At 36.0% G+C, this 26902-nt stretch overlaps 1 protein-coding gene across 1 annotated transcript in view; it reads right to left on the bottom strand.

The window, feature by feature from the left end:
- Positions 1-26902, bottom strand: part of GPR158 (G protein-coupled receptor 158) — a 315239-nt gene that overhangs the window by 123733 nt on the left and 164604 nt on the right. The window contains exon 4 of the mRNA XM_087815878.1: positions 12036-12259. Coding sequence (XP_087672004.1) covers positions 12036-12259 — 224 coding nt within the window. The remainder of the gene's footprint in view (positions 1-12035; positions 12260-26902) is intronic.

Raw genomic sequence — 26902 nt, 5'->3', positions numbered from 1 at the left:
ACTAATTCAATAGACATCATTTCCCCCCACTTTTACACTTGTCCCTTGCTAATCTATTCTCCACAAAGAGATAAATTAATACCTAAATGGAGTCATTTATCATCCTGCTTCAAATCCTTCAGCAGATTCTGATTGAATATCAAATGAAATGAAACACTTTTCTCTGGTCTATAGACCTCTGAACGACTGGCAACTGACCATCTCTCTAATTTCCTCGCTCCACTCTCCCACTCCGCTACTATGTGCTATCCATGCTGGCTTCCTCCAGTCCCAAGAACACTCCGAGTTTCTTCACACTTCAGCACCTTCACAGATGTGGTTTTCTTTTCCTGGACTACTCTCCTGTCCCTACTCCCAACCCCAACCCCATCCCCAATTCCTTGAGACCTCAGGTTAAACGATGCTGCCTCAGAGAAGTCTTCCTAAACAACCCCATTCATCTTCTACTCTCACTTTCCTTCATAGCACTTATTAGTATTGGCATTGACTAATTTATTTACTCACTTATCTTTACCCTAAGATTATGAATTTCATTTGCAAGATCACAGGCCATGCCTGTTTTGTTCACCGTCCAAAACCAACACCTGGGAACTCAGTGCACCCTCAAAGAGCACTGAATGAATGAGTGAATGACTTACACACCTATTTCTCTGGTCGGATCCGTATGTCTAACATCTTTAGCCAGTTCAACAATTTATCTCAGCTCCCTATAGAATGAAGTCCAAATGCTCAGCCAGGTTTTCAGGATCTGTACTGAAATATGTTAATTATCCCCAACGTGCCATGTGCATTCTAATATCTTTGTATGTGTGCCTCTCTGCCTAGCCTACCTTCTTACCTCCTTTTAGTCTGACCAATAAAATTCATTTTTCAAAATTCTTCTCAAGTGTCACTCCTTTGAAGTGTTCCCAGATTACCCCATAACCGCTCTTATTTTCATGCTACCATTATATTCTGGACATACCCCCTATTAATAGCTAACATTTATTGAGCACTTTTCACAGATCATTAATTGTAATAAGTTTATAAAGATTCCACACATTTCTAACTTCACTGTAGCTCTGTGAGATTAGATTTATAATCCCCACACTACAGAAGAGGAAACTGAGATAAAGAAAGGTTGGTAACTTACCTAAAGTTTAAGAGCGCTTACGTGAGAAGCCAGGAGAGGTACCAAGACAGACAAACTTTAAAGTATCACCTTAATAGTTACTTCCTACTGCTTTACCATGTACTTATCACACTTAGAAATGTTGTTATATATCTTCTGTTTCCTTATATTCATTTCCCCATTAAATTGTGAGTCTCTCCTGGGTAAGCCAGTATCGAAATCATCTTTGTTAACCTAGCTAAATATTCAAGAATAAATAGTGAATGAAGGCATTAATTTATAACTGTGCAGTTTTTTGCTTACATAATATTTGAATGGGTTTTAAAAAATGAAGATCTGAGAAATTAAAAAAAAAACCACACAGATTGGGATGCAAATTAAAACCACAATGAGGTATCACTTCACACGTGTCAGAATGGCTCCATCAACAAATCAACAAACGACATGTGCCAGCGAGGGTGTGGAGAAAAGGGCGCCCTAGTACACTGCTGGTGGGAATGCAGACTGGGGCAGCCACTATGGAAAGCAGTATGGAGTTTCCTTAAAAAATTAAAAATTGGCCTGCCATTTGATCTAGTGATCCCACTTCTGGGAATATATCCTAAGAAACCGGAAACACCAATCACAAAGAACTTATGCTCCCCTATGTTCATAGCAGCACAATTTGCAATAGCTAAGATCTGGAAACAGCCCAAGTGCCCATCAGTAGATGAGTGGATAAAAAAGCTGTGGCACATTCACACCACAGAATACTATGCAGCTATAAAATAGAAGGATCTCATACCCTTTGGGACAGCATGGAGGGAACCAGAAAATATTATGCTAAGTGAAATAAGCCAGTCAGAGAAAGACAAGTATCACATGATCTCACTTATATGTGGACTATAACAAACAAAATAAACTTATGAACAAAATGTATCCAGAGACACAGAAGCATGGAACAGACTGAGAGATCTCAGAGGGAAGATGGGGCGGGGGGAATGGGTGGGAAAAGATCAACCAAAGAACTTATATGTTCATGAGCATAACCCATGGACACAGACACTGGTCTGGGGAAGGCCTGGGGGTGGGATGGATGCTGGGTGGAGGGGATCAATGGGGGTAGAAAGGGGACATCTGTAATATTTACAACAATAAAGATAAAGAAACTTGAAAAAAATAAAATAAAATGTGAACATAAAAAAAATCCAGATTGGTCTCATATTTTTCAAATAACAAGCAATTCAGTATACAAGTACATGACTTTTTAAAAAGTTATTTTTAGCATACTTAGTATGTAACTGGTTTTACCATTCAAATAAGCATAAATAAATGTAAGTGCCTCAAAAGAGGAATGGAGCTTTGGCAATCATTAAGCATTTTATGTCTCTTAAGTTACATAAAGATATGTTATAATCACTTTAGTTCTTCATTAACCCATAATTAGTACTGTTGCCACCAGCTAGAGTAGGAGGCTATTTAAATGATATTTTTTAAGAAGCACAGAAAGAGAGCCTTCGGCTACACTACTTTTCTGCACGCTCTTGCTTTTCCCCATATGTACTCTTACAGCCACCCTGACATCCATATACATTCAGACACATAAACACACACCCCCCCTAAACTGTTATACATGAGTGCTCCTTAGGTTAAGTCGTTAAGGGATGCCATTAAAATGACAAACTTTGTACTAACACAAATGAACAGAGCCAAGGACCGTATAAAGTCACTACAATGTTGCCATTGTATACCTGAAACCTGTATAATTTTGTTAACCAACGCCACCCAAAAAAATTCAGTGAAGCCTGGCCGGGCGTGGCTCAGCGGCTGAGCATCAACCTAGGATCCAGGCGATCGGGGTTCAATTCCTGGTCAGGGCACATGCCCGGGTTGCGGGCTTGACCAATGACTCTCTCATCATTGATGTTTCTGTCTCTCTCTCTCCCTCTCCTTTCCTCTCTCTGAAATCAATAAAGATATTAAAAAAAAAAAAAGAATTAAAAAAAAAATTCAATGAAAATAAAATTTTTAATGGTGCCAGATAGGCACTTAATTTATTGAGTTAACTATGACACCTAGCAAGAATGAAGCATAGGACATGTACATTTTGATGAGGCATAAGAGAATGAGGAAATTAGAAGAGTGCATGCAGGCCTAGAACTCAGATTATTATTATTATTATTTTTTATATCTTTTTTGATTTCAGAGAGAGGAAAGGAGAAGGAGAGAGAGAGACAGAAACATCAATGATGAGAGAGTCATTGATCGGCCGCAGCCCGCAACCCGGGCATGTGCCCTGACCAGGAATCGAACCCTGATCGCCTGGATCCTAGGTCGACGCTCAACCGCTGAGCCACGCCCGGCTGGGCTAGAACTCAGATTATTAAAATGAGGTTGTGTTGGCTGGGTCTGCTTTTTAGAATTTAAGATAAATGTTTGCCTTGTAGCCATGACAGATAGTACAGCAAAGTAATTAAGAGCTATAATGAGTTATAAAGTCAAATAGGCCTTAATGTTAATCCTAGCTTCCCCAAGTAACATAGAATTGTTTATTTTTTTTAATTTATCTTCATTGTTGAAAGTATTACAGATGTCCCCATTTTTTCCCCATTGATCCCCTTCACCCCACATCCACCCCATCCCAGACCTTCCCCATCCCAATGACTGTGTCCATGGGTTGTGCATACGTGCATGTAAGTCCTTTGGTTAATCTCTCCCCACCCACCCACCCGTTTCCCTCTGAGATTTGACAATCTGTTCCAGGCTCCTATGTCTCTGGGTCTATTGTGTTCATGTGGTACTTGTCTTTCTCTGCGTGGCCTGGCCTATTTTGCCTAGCATAATTGGCTTCTTAAATTCTCTACACTTTGGTTTATTCAAGTATAAAATGAGGATAATACCAACTTAATTGCAACTTTGTGACTGCAAGAATTCCCTAACTCCGAAGTTATGCCCTGCCCGGCCCTGCCCTGCTATACTGACTGCCGCTTCTGGGGTTCCCCTCAGTCCCTGTCGCTGCCTGCCTCCACCAGCCCCGCGGTGGCGTACCCCCTCCTCGGGGCCGGCCCTTGTTTGTCCCGTTCGCCGTTGTATCCCCATCATGGGCAGTAGTTCCAAGAACTCAGCAGATGCTCAGCAGATGGACGGTCAATAAAAAGAAGGGATGGGTGCAGGTGAGCCGAGGGCTGGCAGGAGAAGAAAAGGTGAGAGGGAAGAATAAAAAAGCGAGAAAGCTAAAACAAAAATTTTAATAAATGGTGGAAATGTGGCGGTGAAGGTTATGATTAACTATATTAAAATCATTTCTCCCACTATCTAGTTTTCTACAAGATCAATTTTGGGGCTACATATTAAAATACACGGATGACTTAAGCCAATTTTGAACATTTAATTGTTCCCTGTGTTTGCACTATAACTAGTGCTATGATAGACACATATGAATATATTTGTAAGACCTTGTGCACATATATGATTTCTTTAGTACAGACTTTTAGAATTAAAATTAATGTGCATTTTTAAGTTTGTTACACAGAATTTCCGATTTTATCCAAAAGTTTCTACCAACTTACGCAACCATCAGCAATGGGTGGGAGCACCTAAGTTCCTAGCATCTTCATCAACACAGAGTTATGGTTATAAAAGTATATCTCATTGTTTAAATTTGCATTTTGTAATTATTCATGGAGGTAGAGAATACATCTTTATGGTGTTTTGCTTTGTTTTTTACAAATTTCTGATGAATATTCTTTGCTCTACTTTTCTATTTCTTATTAATTCTTAAAAGGGTCTGCTTGTTTTTAGACTAAGAATGTTAATATCCTTTACTATCATATCATATGAAAACTCTTTTTCCAATTTGCCTTTTAATTTTAATTGTTTGAATGTAATATTTAGTTCTAAAGCTCACCCTTAATAATTTGGAAAGCCTTGTGACCAGAAAGAGTATACACTCCTGATTGCTAATAAAAGCAGCTTTAAGAAAAACTAACCTACAAGTGAGCAAAATAATTTCCACAGTAACAAAAGAAAGAAAAGATTTGAAACTCTAAATTTGATCTGGGGACTGAGTGAGCTCTCCTCATAGCTCATAAAATATTTTCTTATTGACAAAACACATTGGGGGATAGTATGTTTCATGCTAAGATGGAGGCCATAATTTTTAAGATCAAATTTATTCTGGCACTTTTATGAACATATACCACACATATTTGTCAGAAGAAAAGCAAAAATTCATAAGAATTGAAAACATTTTATTTGAAATACACTTACCTTCATATATTTAGGTAAAAGCACCTGTCAAAATACACTTCAGACTGTGTCAAGTTCCAAATACTTGAGAACTGGCTAGTAAATTATGGAATGAGATAGATCCTAGTAAATCTATTATATCTTGGCTAGATATAGCAATTCATCATCTATACAAACCCTGGATTTGGTGTAATTCTTTGGGAAGTGGGCTATCCCTAGAAAAAACAATGTCATGCTTATCACCAAGGCCTCTCAGTAGTTTTTCTTCCCTCCCTGTTTTCCCGAGCCTGAAATTCCTAGAAAAGGAGTGGCAAATATGTGATAAGTATGTCATTAGTTTCTCTGCTAACATATATGGCTGCTAAAGTCAGCCAAAAAACAATTACCTTTCAGAATAAATCCACTCACTGCCTCAGAATCTTTTATAACATAGTGTTCCAATAAATTGACAGGTGGCAATCACATTTTAGCTCAAGTTCTACTTATGATTAGAATGACAACTAATCCAATCCTATTTAAACAGTATCTGTATTTTAAATAGGAAGCCCCTAAAGGCCAGAAGGCTTTCCAGACCCAAATACGTGAATCCCTAACACTTTAGGGGTAAGGGTATTGATGCTTGGAATAGGAAGGCTTAGCTCATGCTTTCTTTATCGCACTCTGCCCTGCACCTAATTGTAACGCGGGGGTTGGCCCAATTCAGACTTCTTCCCTTCTGAGAAAGGTCATTTGAAAGTTAATTCAGAAAGTATGATTATACTTCTATAACGTTCAAGCTTAGTATTTCAGGTGGGTTTAAAAAAAACAAACAAACATATATATATATATATATATATATATGTTTAAATATTCATGGAAAGAAAAAGTTATACAAATAATGTCAGGCATCATGATCAAAATCAAACATTTCATCATAATTATAACTTTTACTTTGTTCTCACCTTCTTACCCCCTATCAAGACAAAATTGTAGAATTAAAAGTTGTTACACTTTCTCCTTTGGTAACTCTTGGAATGGTTCAGATGTCCCTTTAATGAAAGAGTCTTTACATACACGTAAGACATAAAAAATTCATCTCACATTAGCTAGTATGATATAATTCTTATTTGTAGATTAAATACTCCCCTGAACTGCTTACTACATTAATCAGGCTCGATTTTAGAGCACATATATTGTTGTTGTTATTGTTATTGTTTTCCAAACTCTTGGACCTGCTAAAAGACTTCTCTGGATCCAATGATACCATGTCCACATCCATTAGGAAGTGGGATGACAGTCTCAGCAGTGCCACCTAATCTTTCTATACAATTAATACATCAAAGTAGAAATCTGAATCTTCCAGATTAAAAGAATCATAGAATCCTAGTGCTTGAAAGTTCTTAAGAAGTTACCCCATCAAATCCATCATTTTAAAAAGAAAAGATGTTTAGCAGCGAATATTTAGTCTCTTAACTCCCAGGACACTAACACTAGACAATGAATAAAAAGATTTTGAATATAATAATAGGATGTGAAGGAACTGAAACCCTCATGAATTTGTGGAGAAAATATCAAATGGTCCAGCCTCCGTGGAAAACAGTCTGGAGGTTCCTCACAAAGTTAGACACAGAATGACCATGGAATTCAGCAATTCCACATCTAGGTTACAGTCTAAGAACTGAAATCAGGGACTCAAACAGATCCTTGTATTCAGATGTTCATGGTAGTGTTATTTACAATAGTGGAAAGGTGGCAATAACCCAAATATTCAGCAATAGATGAACTGATAAACGAAATGTGCTAAATGAATACAATGGAATATTATTCAGCAATGAAAAGAAATCAAGTTCTGTGATACATGCTAAAGCATGGACAAACTGTTAAAACATTATACTAAGTGAAATAAAACTAATATAGAAGGACAAATAGTGTATAATTCCCCTTATATGAGGTACCCTGAAAAGACAAATTTGAAAAGGCAAGAAAGTAGAAGAGAGATTATCAGGGGCTGGGGAATGAGGAGTTATGGAAAAGGTACAGAAAGTTTGGGAAGACAAAAAGTTCTGAAAATGAATTGTGGTGATGGTTATACAATGATGTGAAAGTACTTAATGCTTCTTCCAGTGAATCTTTTCTCTTTTAAATTTTTGTTTGAAAACAAATTGTACTAATGCTTGACATTATCAAGCTATAAGAATCCATACTCTCAGAATAGCTAACAGAAAAATATGTTACTTGTCATAATATTTGGTGAAAAATGTAAGATAATTTCAAAACATTTAATGTTCAGGATCTTTAAAATACTGTTTTAAAATTGCTGTTGATTTAGAAGAACTCACTGGGGTCAAAATCATTAACAGTTTATTAACAGATTTCATCTTTGACCAAGGGCACAAGAACCAATATATGTAATTAGTTCCCTAAATGTTTGTGCAGAATAACATTTAACTTGCCCTTTGTGGTGTCATACCACAAGCTTCACCAAAAAATACAACAGAATCTAGTTTGTGTTGTTTAAAATGATATAGTGTTAAAATAACCTTTGATCAATGATTGCTGCTACTTAACAACTACAAAGTCGGTATTTTAGGACATGGTTAAACCTCATTTAAATAAAAGTACTCATAATTAGACTTCCCTGGAAGAAGAGTATAACTGAAAGACATAAATTTCTGTATCATCTTATGCTTCTTGATATGATCACCTAATATTTCATTTTAGAACAGAGAATTGTCTATTACCATTACAGCGTATTTGCCTGCTGTCTAGATGTACAGGAGCAGCAGCTGGGGTTGACATTCATATCGCTTTTCTTATTTTTGATTTGTTGATACAATTTTTGTCAATTCACAGAAAAGTCTAATATAAATAAAAGAGGCCTAACTTTCCAAATAATCAATGTCTAAGGGTCCCTAAATGAAATACAGTCCAACACTAAAAGTATTTAAGATGTCACATACCATGAATTCTGGTGACACCGAATTAAAGAATATGTTTCACATGCTGGATAAGACAAAAGAGGGCACAAGTCGCAGGTTCTAGCTCAGGCTCCCCTAGCCTCATGTTCCTGGGCCCTCCCTCAGGATGTCTCCATGTAGATGGGAGAGGGAATGTCTCTTCAGATGTGTGTCTGAGGAGATGCCTCAGCCTTCATTAGTACATGTCAATTCTCTCCCCACTTGGTTCATTACAAATTATATTACATTATTTTTATATTATTTTATATTATTATTGTATTATATTGTTATGTTATGTTAAATTATCACACAGCTTCACAGTCAATAGAAATATGGAAATGCTGCCATATAATCTTGATAGGGATTATAGTCAAATTTGGTGTCACTCAGTGAATACCTTTTTTTTTAAATTTAGAGAGAGAAAAAAAACATCGATGTGAGAGAGGAACATGCCTCCCGTATGTGCCCCTGCTGGGAATCAACAGGCAACCTGGGTATGTGCCCTGACCTGGGGTCAAACCCACAACCCTTCAGTGTAGGGGACAATGCTCCAACCAACTGGGCCACACTGGTCAGGGCAGTGAATGCCTTTTGATAACTCAGTAAAGTGCAACTATATTTTTAAAAGCTTATGTGAAGAATTTACAGTCATCCCATTTGTCTAAATCCAGGAGGGCAAACAGATGTCATGTATAGAACCTGTTTAGCGTCCTCCTGGATGAGAGGGGTTTGAAGGCTGATTCTGGGTGAGATGAGGAAGGGTACCATATGTGTCTATTATGGTCTTGTGGTGGTGGCATGTGCGTTGCATACCAGTCAATTCTAACATAGATATTCTAAAAGTATCCCTGTATTAACACTAAACAGCAAAGAGCTATGTACTGGACCACTTTTGTGATACCCCCACAGAAATGATTTGCCTGAGTTATATTTAAGCTTTAAAACTTCAGCATGCGTTCATCAAAATTAACAAAGAAAGTTATGAAAATTATTCTATTTCCTGTAAGGATTTTTATAATTTGCTATATTGAACAATATTTTATGTATAAGAATCCACAGGAGAAATTCATTTCAAGACAGTGCTAGGAATATTCAAGTTTTACCTAAGAGACTGGTCAGTTTTACTTTTTTTTTTTTTTAAAGATTTTCTATTGATTATGTTTTAGAGAGAGAGGAAGGGAGAGGAAGAGAGAGAGAGAGAAACATCAATGTAAGAGCAAAGCACAGATCAGCTGCTTCCTGCACGCCCCCTAGTGGGGATCACATCCGCAATCCAGGCATGTGCCCTGACCAGGAATTCACACTGGCGACCTTTTGGTGCACGGGATGACACCCAACCAACCGAGCCACAACGGCCGCCAGGGCCTGACTAGTTAGTTTTTATCTCATGGACAATGACTTGCTCTTTTCTCCTCTTGGCACTGCTTCTAGAAAACTCAAAAAAATCTCTTTTTTCTAGCACTGGGCTAGAATAGTACACCTGCCCTCACAGAATCCATTTCACATCTTAAACCCAACCTTGACTTCAACTAAGTTTTCCTATTCTTATTTTTACTTAGCCTCAATTTAGTCACTTCTACTTTTAATCACCTAGAAGTGTTTATTCTGTGTGCTATAATAAAACTAAATATAAATATCCCAACCTAACTGTGCTACATGGCTCACTTACAATATCTCAGAGGCTGGTTTTCTTTTCTATAAAGTAAGAGGTTGTTCCACTCTAGTTCTGAAATTTTGTCATATTTCTAGATTAAAAACAAGGAATGAGTCACAAGTTTATATGTTCACTGCCTTTAACTTATTTACTAAAATAAGTTATATTTTATATTTTGTCAATCACTGATTCTTTAAAAGGTGACCATCTTAAAGTAGATAATGTTTAATTTATGTATCCCAACTAGTTTGTATCTATCAAAATTTCACTAAATGGCATGTAAAGATATTTATTCTCATGATAGTTCCAAAAAGTAGAATTTCATATGAAGGTTCAGAAGAAATTCACAAGGTTAATAACTTTGGAAATATTAAGTAACATTAACATAGGTTAAGACATCAGTCTAGCGAGATCTTAGTTTTTTTATTATCCAGTGTAATATTCTATCTATCATACATTACTAACTCCATTTAGCACACTGCTCACTAATGAGTAAAATCAATTAAAATGCAAAAAACCCCCACCCTAATTATGTGCTATACACTGTGTAAATGAATTACATTACATAGAAAGATTTCAGAGCACAGTGGCACCTCGGTTTTCGAATGTCTCTGTTGACGAACATTTCGGTTTACAAACGCCGTAAACCCAGAAGTCAATGCTTTGGTTTTCGAACAAGCCTCGGAAGTCGAACATGCCCCGCGGCTTCCACTGAGGGCAAGGTCCTGAGGCCCAGCCATCGGCTGCGGATCCCTCGGTTGTCGAACGTTTCAGAACTCAAATGGTCTTCCGAAAAGGATTACATTAGAAAACGGAGGGACCACTGTAGTTTATTAAATAAATCTTTCAATTCTACTTGCTCTGCCACTAACAGGCTTTTAAAAAAACAATTAATTTTACTAGGAAGAGAGGTTAGATATTTCTCAACTCCACTTACCTGCTACTTTATTATATGTACAATTTAGCACGTGTTTTGTTGCAAAAGAAAAATAAGTATTGGTTAAATAAAGAGCAAGTTGTCTGTTTGCAATTTCTTGCTGACTTAAAGCCTAATATTAATTTGTTGTATGCTTATGTTAAAAGTTATTTAAAATAACTATTAAAGTCTGTAACATTAACATAATGGATACATTCTCCCTGAATCTCATCAGAGATTGTTGTTGTTGTTGTTTGTTATGTTAACTTGAAGCTTTGTAATAGATGCCATTCACAGAAAGCTGTTTTCTTTTTTTTTAAATTCTAATTAGAACTATTTATACTTTCAGTGAGCTCTAAACCAATCTGTACAACTTTGCTATTACAAGGGGTCATTTGAATTCAGAAAAGGTGGAAACTGTAGGTTCTGTTTTTCTTTCCAATGGCACAAATAAGTTTCTAAAAGCAAAAGAACCACAAGTTCTGACACAACACTGGCTACATATAATTAATTGGGTGACCAACTGTAGATAGCTCTCCAGAAAGCTTTGCCCTGAACATGTGAGCATCCGTCCACCCCTGACTGAGAAGCATACAAATGCTTACACTACTCTTTGATTTCTCAGAACAGAACCAAGGAACAAGCTCTTTCAAAATCCATCTAAGTTCTTTGCAATATCACTATTATTCTGGGATATTAATGCAAGACCAAATATAAGGTCATGAATAAATTCATGCTTCAAAATATAATGTGCTCAAAAATAGCCGAGTCTATTTACCATCTTCAAATACGGTTGAAAGGAATAAAAATGAAATGTAATAAATATCACAAAGCTTTCTAGATATGGAAAAATTAACAATCTATTGGGTACTGGCGGAATAAGTTCCTCCAGGGGCCAAAGAGATAATGTAAAGGAAAGCCCTTTAAGACAACCACGAAATGGAGCTCCAGGCTAACTAGGGAGAAACATTCTATAGAAGACAATGTTACAATAAAGTTTCGCATTTTCAGTCCCTATTTCTCCTGAGGAACTAAAAATATAAATTTCATACTCTAGTCCTATCCTATTGTATAAAGATTTCTGCTTAATAAAGAAGCCACTGGGATTTGGAAACACGTCATTTGCTTAAACGAAAGGAAAGGTCGCTTCATAATAAAAAGGAAGATCGTAGCCCGGGTACCTGGGTTTACCTTTGCTTTGCGAAAGTGGTAGACCACCAGCATGCTAACGAAGTCCAGCAGCATACACAGGGCTTGGAAGGAGATGATAGCGAGCCGCAAATACTGGTCCTCCTGGACGAAGCAGGGGCTGTCATCAGCACAGTAGGGGCAGCCCTCCCTGCAGGGCAGGCAGACGCGGGTTTCTTCCGACACAGCTTTTGCACTTTCTGCAAAGTGGAGATCCGGACCCCTTCCTGAAAGTTCCAAATAAAACCAGAGTGTCATTGTACCTCTGAGGTAGGTGAGACTGAGTACGGAGTCAAAACACATCTTTACCTCTTCATTCCTTCTCCCTTTTATTAAAGACCTTTTGCCAACCTTCTGGCTAGAGTAGCAACCTTCTTGCTACTTTGCCTTTAGACACAAACAAAATCCTTTTTACCTCTTGGATTTAAAAAAATTAGCAAACATGGAAATAGAACTTCTTAAAGGCAGAAAATAGTTTTCTAAGTCTTTTATATCATTACCTACCACTCACCAACAGATACTCCTTATGGCACAAATCATATTCCATAAATATTTGTTAAAGAACTAACCAGAAGGCAGGAGAAGAAAGTTGTGTCTTTCCTGCACCAAATACATATGCACAACACACCTAGACGGCACAAAAATCCAAAATGAGGCTTTGATTGCTCCTTAATTCAGCAGGAATCTCATCTACCAAGTTCATTAGGTCTCAATGGGATAAAATGGCACTTAATAGACAGTTATTCGGTGTGCAATCGCACAATGATGGTGTATCCTTTGCCCAGGGTGCAATCCATACTTACAGGCTGCCCTGTAATTTCCCACTTGGCATACCCATAGGATACTTCCTCACTGTTAACTAACTGCTGTTGTTGACCTTCCCATTAAAGTTAGATTCTTCTGTCTGAGCTGTTACACTCAACTTAGCTCTGAAGTCCACAGGTAAAGATTCTCTTTAACTGTTAGGATAGCAACAATTAGCCAATCAACACCATACACTAAACACAGAACAAAAACAAGAGCAAAAAACAAAACCATTTCTAACTCTGAACTCAACATGAAAGACATTAGAGGCTATATACCCAATTTAGTATCTAACACAACCCCATAGTTTGGTATATAACACAACCTTGATTGATTGACAAATTTGGGAAAGTAGTTATTCTGATTAACAGCGTTTTAATAACAAAATTTAACAGAAAGTCTTTATTACTTTCAACTCTTGTTAAAGGTTCATAATTCTTCTAAAATATATTTGTCTGCTTTTCTTCCTTAATAAATACAGTAGCAAAAACATAATTGAATATTTCTTTGATGATTCAGGATATATTGTTTTGTAAGAGCCGTCGTTCTGTTACACAGTGAAAAGTGTATGAATCTGATTGTCCAGCAGATACGGTTCCCATTGCCAGAGAGCTCCAAGGCATTAGGCAACTCACTTGACCACAATGGGTCTTAGTTCACTAATGTATGAGATGTGAATTGCTGTGGAGTTTAAATGAGATAATGTATATACAGGATAGGGCAAAACTAGGTTTATAGTTGTTTGTATGGAAAATAATACAGTACTTAAGAAATAATAATACAAGAATAAACTCTGTGTTTTGTGTACTCACAACTGTAAACCTACTTTTGCCCCACCCTGTAAATCAGGGTGCCTAGCTTTCTCTTCTCCAAATATGGGAGGTGCGGGGAGGGACTAGGAATCTACTGGTGCCTTAAGGAAAGGTACTGCTTGTTCAAACACAAGGAGGTTAGAAGAAAGAGCAGAAGTAGGGTGGGGGGGAGTGGAAGGATAAGCTGCATTTGAGACAAATTAAACTTGAGGTCTAATTCATTGTCCAGGAGAAATATACATTAAGACGTGAGAAACAATACAAGACTGGAGTGTGAAAGGAGGATCAGTGTCAGAGAAAGAACCTACAGAGAGCCCTGGGAGTGGGGAATGGGACGCAAAGACAAAGACGTTAGACAGGCAGACATATTTTTACAATATCATAAAAGAAAACTTTGATTTGCTGGAACATGCTGGAATGTGATCAAAGATGATAAATGAGTAAAGGCTATGAAGTTTAATGATTATTTTACCCTTCATTTATCTTTAAGACAATAATTTCCAAAGAGTGGCAGAATGAAATTAGGTTGTCAGCGCTTAAGAAATAAATATGTGATAAAGTAGAATAGTATTTCAATAAATGTTCCAGTGAATGAAAAAAGCTAGAAAAGCTCATGATTAATAGGAATAATGATTGGATCAATAAAAGGATTTGGGTTTTTTTGTTTTGTTTTCTTGAGTTATGGGTGAGATCTGAATACAGGTGCAGTCAGCAAAAGGGGGCATTGGAAATGAAAGGAAGATATGGGAAAAGTAGTTGAGAGATATGAGAAGTTGGGATTGGGTGTAATCAAGAGCATAGCTGCAGAAATTAACCCTAAGAATAATTGATGGCTTTTCTTCTCACACTGGAAAGAAGTAGAAGTGGCTTTAAGACTGTTTTAAAGTAGTTTTTTTATAGTGAAGAGGAATCCGTTGCAAACCATTTCGAGGTAGAGAAGAGAGAAGATGCGGAAGCCAGTCCTGGATAATTCTTACCCTGCTCAGGTGAGAATGAAGGCGGCCCGTTTGGGAGTAAAGACATGAAAGAGTGACATAAAGCCACATAACCAGCTGATCACTTGGCAGAAAAATAATACAGATGGGAGAAGAGAGCAAGATTGACTAGGAGATGGAGTCGAGAGAGTTTTCCAGTTTTCTGCAGTTAGCAGCAGCCTAGAAAGAAGTGGGCCGGGACAGGGCAGCTGAGGGACAGGGGCACTGCAGGCGAGGAGGAAGGGCCAGTGCGAGGCCCTGTGACGAAGCCGCCTCTGCTCAATACCCCTGAGTCGGAGCACAGCGAAGGATTAAAGAGGGAAACGTTTCTCCATCATTTTCTGGGTCAAGCACTCAGAGTCCAGAGCAGGTTCCTTCATCCTGTGCATGACGCCAGGGTTGTCCCACAGCAGACAAGAAAGTTAGGTATATGGTATGAGTTTCCAGTCTGAGGCAAAGCAGAAATGCATCTGTACGTAAGCAAAGCCGGTGGCCACTTTCAGGAAACAGTCATAGCTATGGCTAAAGTAAAGGTAGGGCCGCGTGGTATTTGAAGATAGGAGAAACAGGGATCTAATACAGGCACAGACTTGAGGACTGATAGGCCACCTAAGTCAAAAACTATGGAGTAAGAAAGCCTGGGATATTAAGACGACAATGAATCGATGAACTCTTCAGTATACGCTGAACAGTCATGTAAGTGAAGCTGGAAAGGGGTCATTGTACTGAATTAAGATAAAGGACAGTGTCAAGGATTCCGATGGTCTGATGAAGGTGACACAAATGTCAAAAGCTCTAAAATCAGGTTTGGGAGACAGAGGTCAGGGTTTCCCTTTTTTTGGCCAAGATGACAGACCAGGGATTACATTTACCTTCCCATTAGAAATAAAAACAAAAAATGGACAAGATATTAAGAAGCGATAGTTTTACAGACATTGGATATCGGCAAAGAAGAACAGTGATTCCTAGCAAGTATAAACAAACACTCCTCAAACAAACTACCATAATCAGAACCACAACAAAAGTTAGTAGAGAAAAGGTATGGAAAAATCTGTTTTGTGAAATAGTCCTTTTAAACCCAGTCTTTGCTTTCTTGATTTAGCTAAATAGGCAAGATATTTTCTCGTTGGTTGAAGAAGCTCCTGGCTGCCGATAAGCCAAGCAGTATATACTATTTACTTTCAATATAAATATAAACTAAACTTGAAACTTCACCTGTATTTGCAAAGGTATAATTCTCTCAGATGTTATGGGCAGAGGCTATTTAGCACCTTGAGTCACTCAAACCTGAAAAATACTGCAATGTGTTAACCGCATGGTGTTACATGTTCTTTGTAACATGTGACCATGGCAAGCAATCGCCGTCACATTTTAGATACATTTGATAAGTCCTTCTTAAAATTTTCAATTGTTTTTTAACCAATCAAAATTTGAGAGTGCTTCTTTGCCTAGGAGAAAACCTAACCTATCCCTGGCTCGTTTCATGACCGTTATTTTACTACTGCCCAATTTCCTCATCTTTAATTGTTACTCTGTTACAAAGTGTATATTTCTGTAAGGTACTCAAAATCATTTTTTCAAAGAGGTATGAGATAGAAAGAACTAGAAGAATAGTACCTGAGGTTGTATTGCATTTGATAGAAACAAACTATTGTTCAGCTCAACAACTATGTTCTGAGTTTCAAATTATGTGTCAGGCACTGTTGTAGTGGGATAAATAAATGAACAAAACAGAAGATCTCTGTGCCTGTGGAATTTATGTTCCAGTAGGGGGAACAGATAACAACCAATCAGAATATTAGGTAAATAATATTATCTGCTAAAACTGAGACGCACCAAGAGAAAAAAAATAGTGGAGTAAGGTCAGGGGCATCAGAGGCGCTGGGGGTAGGACTTGCAAGTGAAGAGTATTCCAGGGAGAAGAGACAGCCAGCACAAAGGTCCTGAGGTAGGGGCACACCGGGCATATATGGGCAAGTGCAAAGAGGCTGTGTGGCTAGAGTGGGACGAAGCTTAGGACCTGGTAGGTCACACAGATAACTCTAATTATGTTGTTAAATACTTTCCTATATATACAGAAAGAACTAATTTGCAGAAGTAGTTTATTATTGCCTGTGGTTTGTTTTTTCCCTTTATAATACTAGGTCTCAAATCAATTTGTAAAAGATAGTAGAGAATACAATGACTTACTTCCAGTTTAAACAACTACTGCATTTAAGGAGTAAAACCCTCTCCAGTACACTTTTTGTTATGCAGATTATAACCAAATTAATTGCAGTTGGTGAGATACTTGAATAAGCTGGGTTGATCTAACTGCCCAAATCTGGTTTTTAAGATCTGGAGGTCTAAGAAGCTTAAATCATCACCAAAATACAACCCTTATTTTAATGGTAGCGAAAAAAAAAAAAATGGCAAAACAGTTTTTCTTTTCATATTTTGGCAAATTCAACAACTGATATTTGTAGAGAATTGCCATAGACCCATAAGACATTCTGCAACAGTCTAAATATTTGGCTTTAAGATCAATTATTTGTTTCCTCTCCATAAGACATATCCAAGGATTTAAAAAAAAGAAAAAAATTATTCTGCAATTAAAAACATTCTTCCTGAAATTTATTTTGTGTGTATTAAATTTATATAATTAACAAAAATATAGGCTTTCTTCCTTCCTTCTTTCTCTTACTAGAAAATTTTTCCTAAATTGGACTTAGATGTAACTTCCTCATTATGATAGATACAAATTTCTTTCACTAATTCAATTTTGTTGCTCATCTGTATTTCCTAATTATGGCCCCCTCTACCTTGATGTATTTTGTTACTCATGTAAATCAAGGTTCTTTCATGTTGACTGCAGTGTCCCCGAATTCTAGCTTACTACAGACACTGAGTTACTTGTCTAGATCCAACCTACTGAAGCAGAGAATGGGAGGTGAATTCAGGAACACAAGAATTTCAGACAGTCCTAGCGAAAAGTCCAGCTGTGCAAAGCTGGACTTAAATGCGCCTACCCTGGCCCATTATTCTCTTCACCAACCTGCTACCAGAGATCTACACCGACACAGAGGACCTCTCATGACTGATCCACTCTGTCTCTGTTCCTTTTCGTGATGCTCCAAGCCCTTGTGACTATCTTTATTTGTCTGTGTTCTACTCTGCTCACTGCTAGAGTTCCACAGATACATACGCAAGTAAGCTGTGTGCTCCCTAAGAATGAAACAATGGTTTTATATCTTTATTTTGCAACCTATATTAAAATTACTAAAGACCCAGTATACTGGGCCATAAAATAAAATCATGACTGCAGGACATACAATGGAAAAAGCCCATGCACTCCATTATCTTTCTCAGGTAAAACAGAAATAATAGTTAATAGGTATTATATCTACTGAAGCAGTAGCAGCTAGATATAATGTTGGAAACTGACATAATTCCAAACTACTCTATATTTCCTGATATGGGTAATACTAACTTATGTTGGTTAGAGGAATGTTTTAATATTCATGGATAAAAGGTAATTTGTTAGAAAATAAATTATGATCACATTTTATTATTTGTGCTTAAAAATATCGCTAGATCAACTCACAAATGTCAAATAGAGACAGGCTATAATGAGAAACTTCCTCTTTAATATTGCCTTAACGTTATCTGACTATGAAATATCATGAGGTTATATGAGGAACACAAAGTGGTAAAATGGAGAGAAAACGAGTCAGAGACCTGATTTCTGAAGGTCAAAAATCTGAAATTAAGGGCAGAGTTTGCTACATTCATTATTTCCTGTAGGACTCAAAGTGTGATTAAATAATCTAGTTCCAAAAATATTTTATCAATTTATGCTGATAAATTATGTCTCTATCTAGGACAAGGGAATATGTTCAGCTAGTAAAAGTTATTCTACTAAATAATAATAATGAGCTTTTTTGTTAATCTATTGAATAGTACCATAAATTTATGATGGTTTAAAATTTTAAGACCCTACTTGACAGGGGCCACGATTTACATACCTCTTTATACACCCAACACTAAATATAGTGTTCTATGCATATTGGATTCTCAGCAAACAATTGCTAATAATGAAAGTACCCCCCAAGAGAATATATTAACTAGTCTGTAGTACAAATGTATAAGTGAAAATTTGTTTAGAAATCTTCTTGGACAATATTTTGATTTGGAAATTTCAGTGCTGAGCAACTTGAAATATCCACTATCCATAGAATCCCGATCTGCTTTGCTAAAGCTTGAAAATGAAGATGATACTTGGAACTTTGAGATAAAACAAATACTTCCTGAAGATAAACGGCAAATATGAAGAGTTATTAGCTTTGGCAACAGGAGTTTTTCAGTTCATTATATGGGTGACCAAGTACGCTGCCTAGAGCATAAACATAGAGAAGGACATTGGGAGAAGGTTATAGCAGCACCATGGGATATCTGAGAAATCTAAAACATTCACCTGCAAACATGAGCCTGTCAAGACAAATTGTGACAATTTGTGAACAGTATATTAACCTATTTGCTTACTACACTGACATTAGAAAAACATGAAATTTCTGGACATTTTTACATAAGTATATGTAGTTTTATATTTATATCAATTAGTAAAAATATAAACTTTAGAATGAATAAGTAAACCACAGTACATTTACTCAATGGACTTCTATGTAACTATTAAAATTATGTTTAAGGAAACTATATATAGTACTTAAAATGAATATAATGCCAAGTTTTTTGAAAGATCATATATACAGATATTTATATAAAAACAAACTTAAGTGACCAATAAATTTTCAAATGGCTCTTTAAATTCTACTTTTCTATACATTCCAAAGCCTCTTAATAAGCATGCAACATTTCTATAATAAAAACATAGGACCCTATAGACAGTAATGGATAACAAAGTGAATTTTTGCTCCAAATTCCAAAGACCTAATTAATTCACCAATCCTACATTATTGAAAAATTTCAGACCTATGAATATAGATATTATTCTGATATTATTCATAGGAAAAATTAGGTTTCTGTAGCTTTTAATTTTGATATAATTTGAAATGTGCAGAGAAATTGCAAGAACATTATAAAAATCCCAAATAAATGGATAAAAAGACAGGTTTATATGTATATTATGTAATATATATTTCATAATACATGTATACATATTCCATAATATATTATGGAATATTATTTGGCCATAAAAAGATGTCCTGTCATTTGTGACAACATAGATAAACCTTGAGCACATAATGCTATGTGGGATAAACTAGACAGAGAAAGACAAGTATTGCATGATATCACTTATATCCACAAAAGCCAAACCTGTAAAAAATGGAGAGTAAAATGGTTATTACCGAGGGATGGGAGGATGGGGGGCATAAGACTGATGGTGTTCGAGGATACAAACTTGTAAGGACTAGTAAATACGCCACAGAGATCTAAAGCACAGCATAATAAATATGGACAAACCTATTGCACTATAATGACATAATGTGATACATATTGCTTCAATGGCAATCATATTGCAATATATAAATGTATCAAAATAACACTGTATACCTTAAATTTATGAAATATTACATGTCAAATTTATCAAATGAAAAAATCCTATATATTCTTTACCAAGATTTATTAATTATTTACATTCCATAGCATTTACTTTATCATTCATATTCTCTTACTAGATGTTTATCAATTTATATGTATACTCATTTTTCTGAACCAATTGAGACTAAAGTTAGAGATAGTGTGTCCCTTTATCCATAAACACAAGTTTGTATGTCCTAAGAAAGGAGTATTCTCACACAAAACCACATTATGATTATCAAAGTTGAAAAATTTAATATTGATACAATATTTTTAATGACTAGGCCATATTAAAATTTCATCAGTTCTCACAGTAATGCTCTTTGTAGCTATTTTTATCCATCCAAGATGAAATCCAGGATCTGGCCTTGCATTTAGGTGCCATGTCTCTAGTTTGATCCAGTACATGAGTAAGACAATAAAGTATTTTTTTCTAGTCTTCCAAAAAATGTTTCTGATCAGTTTTTTTAGTTTTAATGAGTTTTGTAAGGTTTTTGTCTTACAAACTATGAATCAGAAAATTTTAAAGAATGTATCACATAGCAAACACACAGCTGTTGAAAAATAGTATTAAATGCATGTAATAAGTATTAAATTGTGTATCTGTATGTTACTATTGATTATATCCTTTTACGTTCACTTTACTTTCCATCATTAAACCTGGAAATGGTGATGATTTCTTAGTGAGTCCTTCATTTTTATGATGTTATTTTAAATTCTGAATTGCTTATTGATATTCTAATAGAGTTAGAACGGTTAACACTATTAACAATGTCTTTCTAAATATTTCACCCCATTTGGGAATTTAAAAAAAATCTTCTACTGAGATAAATTAGACAAATAAAATAAGCAAAAAAAAAAAAAAAATGCGGATACAGTTTTAAAGAATTTGCTTAGACATCCTATCACTTTATTCACCTGAATTTCAGTTAACAGTATTGTCATTCCTAGCTAGCCAGTCCTGTTTCCACACAAAAGTTCAGCAAATAAGAAACTACCTTATTCATTAACTAAAAGTTGTCCTTATAAATAATATTAAGTATTAGTATCTTAACTTTTTTCCTTCCACAAGGTATTGTCATTCTTTTCCTTTGAAGAGAATTGCAAATGGAATTAGAAGGTCACATTAGAAAACTTAAGTGGAAAAATTCTATTTAAATGCCTACTTCTAAAAAAATTACATTTGTGTACATTGAGCATTTTTGTCATCCACCATAAAAATCCAGGTGACAACTTCAGTCACTGCTGATGTAACACTAGAATTTTCTGGAAATTTTCTTAAAATGTCAGTTTTTTTGCTTTTCTGAACTGAAGAATCAGTTAATAAACAAATTAAAGGGGCATTTTTCTCCTACTCTTCCTTTTTTTTTTTTTTTTTAAATTAAAAACATACATTTTTAAAATCTCTTAGATTGATAGTTCCTTGGAATAAATTATAGAAGTATAAAACCAGTACAGCAAAATGTAGCCACATTTTTACAACTTGTGGCACATATTGTCTAAAGGTAACCCAGAAGGTTTTCTTCCTTTGTTTTATGGAAGAAAAATACTGAGTGTCTGATTAGAAAAGTATGAGTTGAAATGGGCAGTGTGGATTGAAGCAGAAGTTACATATGTCAGGTCTTCATAGTATAAACTTTATATAGAAATTTCACCATAATATTAAGTGTTCTGCTGATTAAGTTTCTTAAGTGCCGGTAGTATAAAATTGTGTTTTCACAAGGGCAAAAACATAACATTTGGATATCTCAGTATCTGCATAGAAGTCTACCCTTTAAGGCCAGTTAAATCTTAAAGTTCTTACATTTGACCTAATTTACTAATATTGCGGAGGGGTTAGTATTCACTCAACACTGCCCTCATTTGTTGCTTGTGGGTATTGCAATATGTTTTGGGAAGTTGCAGGTCTGTCCTGGAGGCTTAGAAACCTCACATTTTTTAATCACTTCTTCTCCAGTTGCTAAAACAATATCTGGCACATAGTCAGTGCTCAGTAATATTTTTGACAGGAAATTTCAGACATGTAAATGAATGAATAAGCCGGTCGGTCAGAGGTCCCTTTGGGGGGGTGTTGTGGCCCTCAGTGATAAAAACTGGTCCTGGCAGAGGAAGATATAGTCCAGACCTTTGCAAGACCAGCCCCATGTGCCTAATACATCATGACCCCCTCCTCTTTCCCTTCCCCAGGCATGCAGAAAAAAGATGAGTCACAGACAATGAAAACAGCTCAGCTGGAAGCAGCAAAGAATTGAGTCAGACACTGAGAGTCCAGCATTAGCTCCAGGTACAAATAATACTCCTCTGGAGTCATTATTATGGTAAACATCTCCTTTCTTCCCATATACATGTTTGCTTTTTCATTAGAATTGGAGGGACCACATTCATCAATCAAAGTTTGGAGTAAAAATGCTGCAATAAACTAACCATGGGAAGATTAATTGTTATTTGTTATTTCATCTGTTTAAGATGAAGTAATCTGCCTCCACTCTTCAGATAGATAAAATCACATCCAAAAATTAAGTGGAAAAAGGTACATGCACATGAGTAGCTCCAACACATTGAAGAGATTTCTGTGCATATTTGTTTCAATATTTATAATATCCACAAGGAGAGAACACTTAGCAGACTGGTTATACACAGACTGCTATACAAAAAGGTTCCTATCATTAGAACATGAATATATACTTGCATACCTTAAAATCAGGATTGGCTAATATATGCTCATATACTTACATTATGAATGGCTAGCTGTGACAACAGATTCAAACTGAAGCCCAGTGCAAAAGTTTAAAATTTATAACTCTCACTATGACTACAGTTAAGAGTTCAATCTTTCCATGTATTTCTACATGCTTACCTACATATCTTGCATTCACTTTTCTATTAACTTCTAGATTTTTATGTCTTACAAGTGACATTAGTGGGGTTTTATTTTTTTTTAGCAATAGTACCACTTTAGATAGATCTTACAAAGATTCTGATGTGAATCATAAAATTATTAAACACATAAGGATTTTTGCCTATAGACAATTTATTCATTCAATCACCACAACTCCCAAAATATACATAAAAGGACTAAATTCTCCATGTTCACGTTAATATAATAATCACTATTTTGGGGGATATCATGTTATCTCACTTACTACTCACAACTACCAAGGAATAGATTTCACTATTTCTGCTTTATGAATAAGGGGAGAGAGCCTCAGAACACATGACCAACTTGCCCAAGTCTCCTGCTAGTAAGTAGAGACAAGATTCGAATCCATCTGTCTGACTCACAGACCAGTCACATACACAGAACCCACCAGAGTATAATTTCTTCTAAGTCAATTATTTGGAGTTGTGAACAATTTCCTCTAGAAAAAAACACGATGACCTACTGTGAACACTGGAATGAGCGTTGAGTGGGAAACAAACTCACTGAGTTGTACTAGTTTTCTATTACCGCTGTAAAAAATTACCAAAAACTTGGTGTCTTAAAGCAACACAAATTTATATCACTTCTTACCTAAAATGTAATATAGTTATATTCATTCTATATCTGAAGCTCAGAAGTCTGACATGGGTCTTGCTAGGCTAAAATCAAGATGTTAGCAGGTCTGCATTTTTTTTTTTTTCTGGAGCATCTAGGGAGACTTCATTTTCTTGCCTTTTCCAGCTTCTTGAGGCCATCAACATTCTAATGTTCTAATCTCTAATTAGCAGTCTAATAATGTAGTAAAATAATGTAAATAAATAAAAATAATAAAATAAGTAAAGAAAACTCTAATAAAGTAGAATTTTAGCTAGTAGGTGAGAAGGAAGATTTTTTGTAGGACTGAGTATTATACCTCAGAGCAGGGCCTATTTTAAGGACAAACTGCACTGAAAAAACTTGGGACTTGGAAATATGTTTCTCTGCTGGGAAGTGGAGCAAATACTAGATGAAAAAGATGAAAATCGGCAGAATATTTGAGAAAAGGGGTAAACAGAATAAACACAAGATTTTAAATAATCATAAAAATAATATTTTTGAGCATATGATATGTAAAAACTACCATGATTAGAACTTTACATTCATTACTTCATTTAATCCTTATGTCAGTTGTATAAAGCAAATGATATTATAGCAATTTTATATATGGTATAAAGTTTAGGGAAGGTAAATTATTTAGCACAGTGCAAGGAAATAATAGAGCCAGGATTCAAACCTAAATAAGACTTATTCCAAAGACCATGGTCTTAATGATTGTGTTAAAACAGTAGAACTTTAGTTCTGAGATTAGCAACTAAGGAAGTCCAACGTGGTATTGAATATATCCCAATAATTGAAAACAACATAGTCAAAGATAAACAAGGCAAATACAATAGTCAACAGTCCAAGAAGACTGGCACCACTGGGCACTCTTCCACTGACAACTAATTCCATTTGCCAGATACATTTATTAACTGGACCCCAATCCCTACAAGTGGACAAATGAAAGAGGTTATAAAAATTGAAAATTAGAGAAATGACTCAGACAAAATCACAAGCCCGACAGTTAGATGAAGAATTTTCCTATTACAACTAGAGTAAAACTGATTAGGACTAGGTTTCCACAATACAGCAAACAGTGACCCAGATCACAAGGCTTAAGGCCAATAGCAAAAGTGATTATGCTAATTATGAGAATCTGACGTCCAAGCTCTTTTTGTCTGAAACTAAAATATCTCAAGCTTTCCTGCCATGAAACAGAAGAGAGATAGGGAGTGTGAGACCCAAGAACAACAGAAAAGACACTCGTTGCAGATATGTTAGCTCTGCTGAACAGTTTGCTTAGAGCTCAGCATTCCTATATTGTACCTGCTTTCAAAGAGCTTCTCTTCTTTTTATTCAAAGGCTATATATTTTTAAAACATCTACTTTTTTTGTCTTTTTCCTCCCACCATCAATAGCACCAGAGTTGGCAAAGCAGGGATTGTCATTTTTAGGTATGGATCATTTATGAGCTGGGTTTATCTGGAAATGTATATGAGCTGAAGTCAATCCAAAAGATGAGAGGTAAGACTGAAAAGCTGTTTATGTGTCTACATAAAAGAAAAGAAATTTCACTGAAGATAGAATTCATACTAAGACAGATAGATTTAAGGAAGATGAGCTTCTCATAAGCTTGTATTTAATCAACCTGGAAGTGAACAACCTGGATTTGAAGAGACAGTTATGCGTCAGCACTTGGTTATTTTGAAATCCCGCGACTACCCAGATGTCAGATCCTATTAGCTCTCATATGACCACCAATTTCAAGAGAGATGCCAGGAACACAGTCTCTGGGCTGTCAGCACAATTTTAAATCATGTCATTTCAACACATCTTTGTTGGTCTTTACAAGCCTTTTGTTTACTGTGAGCCTAGATCTAAATAAAGCATTTAAATCACTTCATATTTTAACAGGATTTTTAGCAGTCACATTTACATTTTCTCTAACAAATCAGCACCACATCTTAGCTCTTCTGTCCAAATGGGATACAGGACTATAATAGATGTGGGGATTTCAGATCTTTTTCTAGATTTACAACTACAAATTAAGTAAACTTTATGTTTGAGGTGCATCTTTTTCTGTTTTCTATATCTATATCGCATTTTCTCTATCAGGCAACTAATTTCCCCCTGTTGTTTCTCACTCCCAAGTATTCTTCCTATTGTGCTTCCCAGTGCAACCCTGGTTGCTAGAGACTTTTGCTGTCACATCTCCCTTCTGATCCACGTTGAATTCATTCTCCAAAGGCTCTAGTTTAAAAAAACTTGTTACCCTAATATGATAAAATATGTTTGGTAAAGTGCTATTGACCAATGATGCTTAAGGTTTACCTCTTTACATATATCACTGATGTTTGTTTATATATATGTATATATGGTGGGTTTTTTTTGCTTATTTACTTATTTAATTACATCTGTGGGCATTTATTATGTGCCATGTACTACGCTAGCAGTTTTACATGTGTTATTTCATTTTGGGGGGCTTCAAAGTTTCCTGTACCTTGGACCATTCCTTACTTCATGAACACCTCCTCAAGAACAAAATAAAAATGAAACCAAAAACAAACAACAAAACAAACAAACAACAACAAAAACTGCCCATACGAACTGCCTGAGCACTGTGATTAAAAGACTTAATATTTTAGAATACAGAGTAAATATTCTAACAATAAACCAAAAATATAAATAACGTTAAAGTAGTCCTTGGTAGGTGACACTGGTGAGTTATAAGGCGTGATTCTGGTTGGGCTTTTGTATTCTTTTTTAGGACGAGGAATGTGTAACGCTGGATTTTCGTGAAACCTGACAAGGTCGTCAGGAAAGATATTTTGGTCAAAAAGCACTTTACTGAATTCAAATGGTAACCCGTAGCTAGCTTTCTGCTCTGTCATTGAGGAAGGTCAGTTCTGGTTAAGTATGTGCTGAGGTCAAAGCTGAGCCGCATCTACGCCCAAATGAGGCCCCTCCTTCTGAAAGCGGGTCTCTCTTCACGGCTGCAGTGTGTACATCATGAGAGTTAGACTTACGCAGACAAGCAGCCTTTTCTGAGAGGGAGTAGGTCCAGTGAAAAACACTGGCTTGTAAGGAAGAAAGTAGGAGTGTGCAAATTAAATAAAGATAACTTGTTAAAGGTTAACTAGTTTCTCCTGGTGGTGTTATAAGCAAATGGTATAGTCATTCTCTGGTTCTACAATATTTAGATGT

The sequence above is a fragment of the Miniopterus natalensis genome, chromosome 1 (assembly GCF_054644295.1).
Source record: "Miniopterus natalensis isolate mMinNat1 chromosome 1, mMinNat1.hap1, whole genome shotgun sequence".
NCBI classification, from domain to species: Eukaryota; Metazoa; Chordata; class Mammalia; order Chiroptera; family Miniopteridae; genus Miniopterus; species Miniopterus natalensis.
The sequence above is the reverse complement of the archived record's forward strand: the minus strand, read 5'-3'. Positions and strand labels throughout refer to the sequence as shown.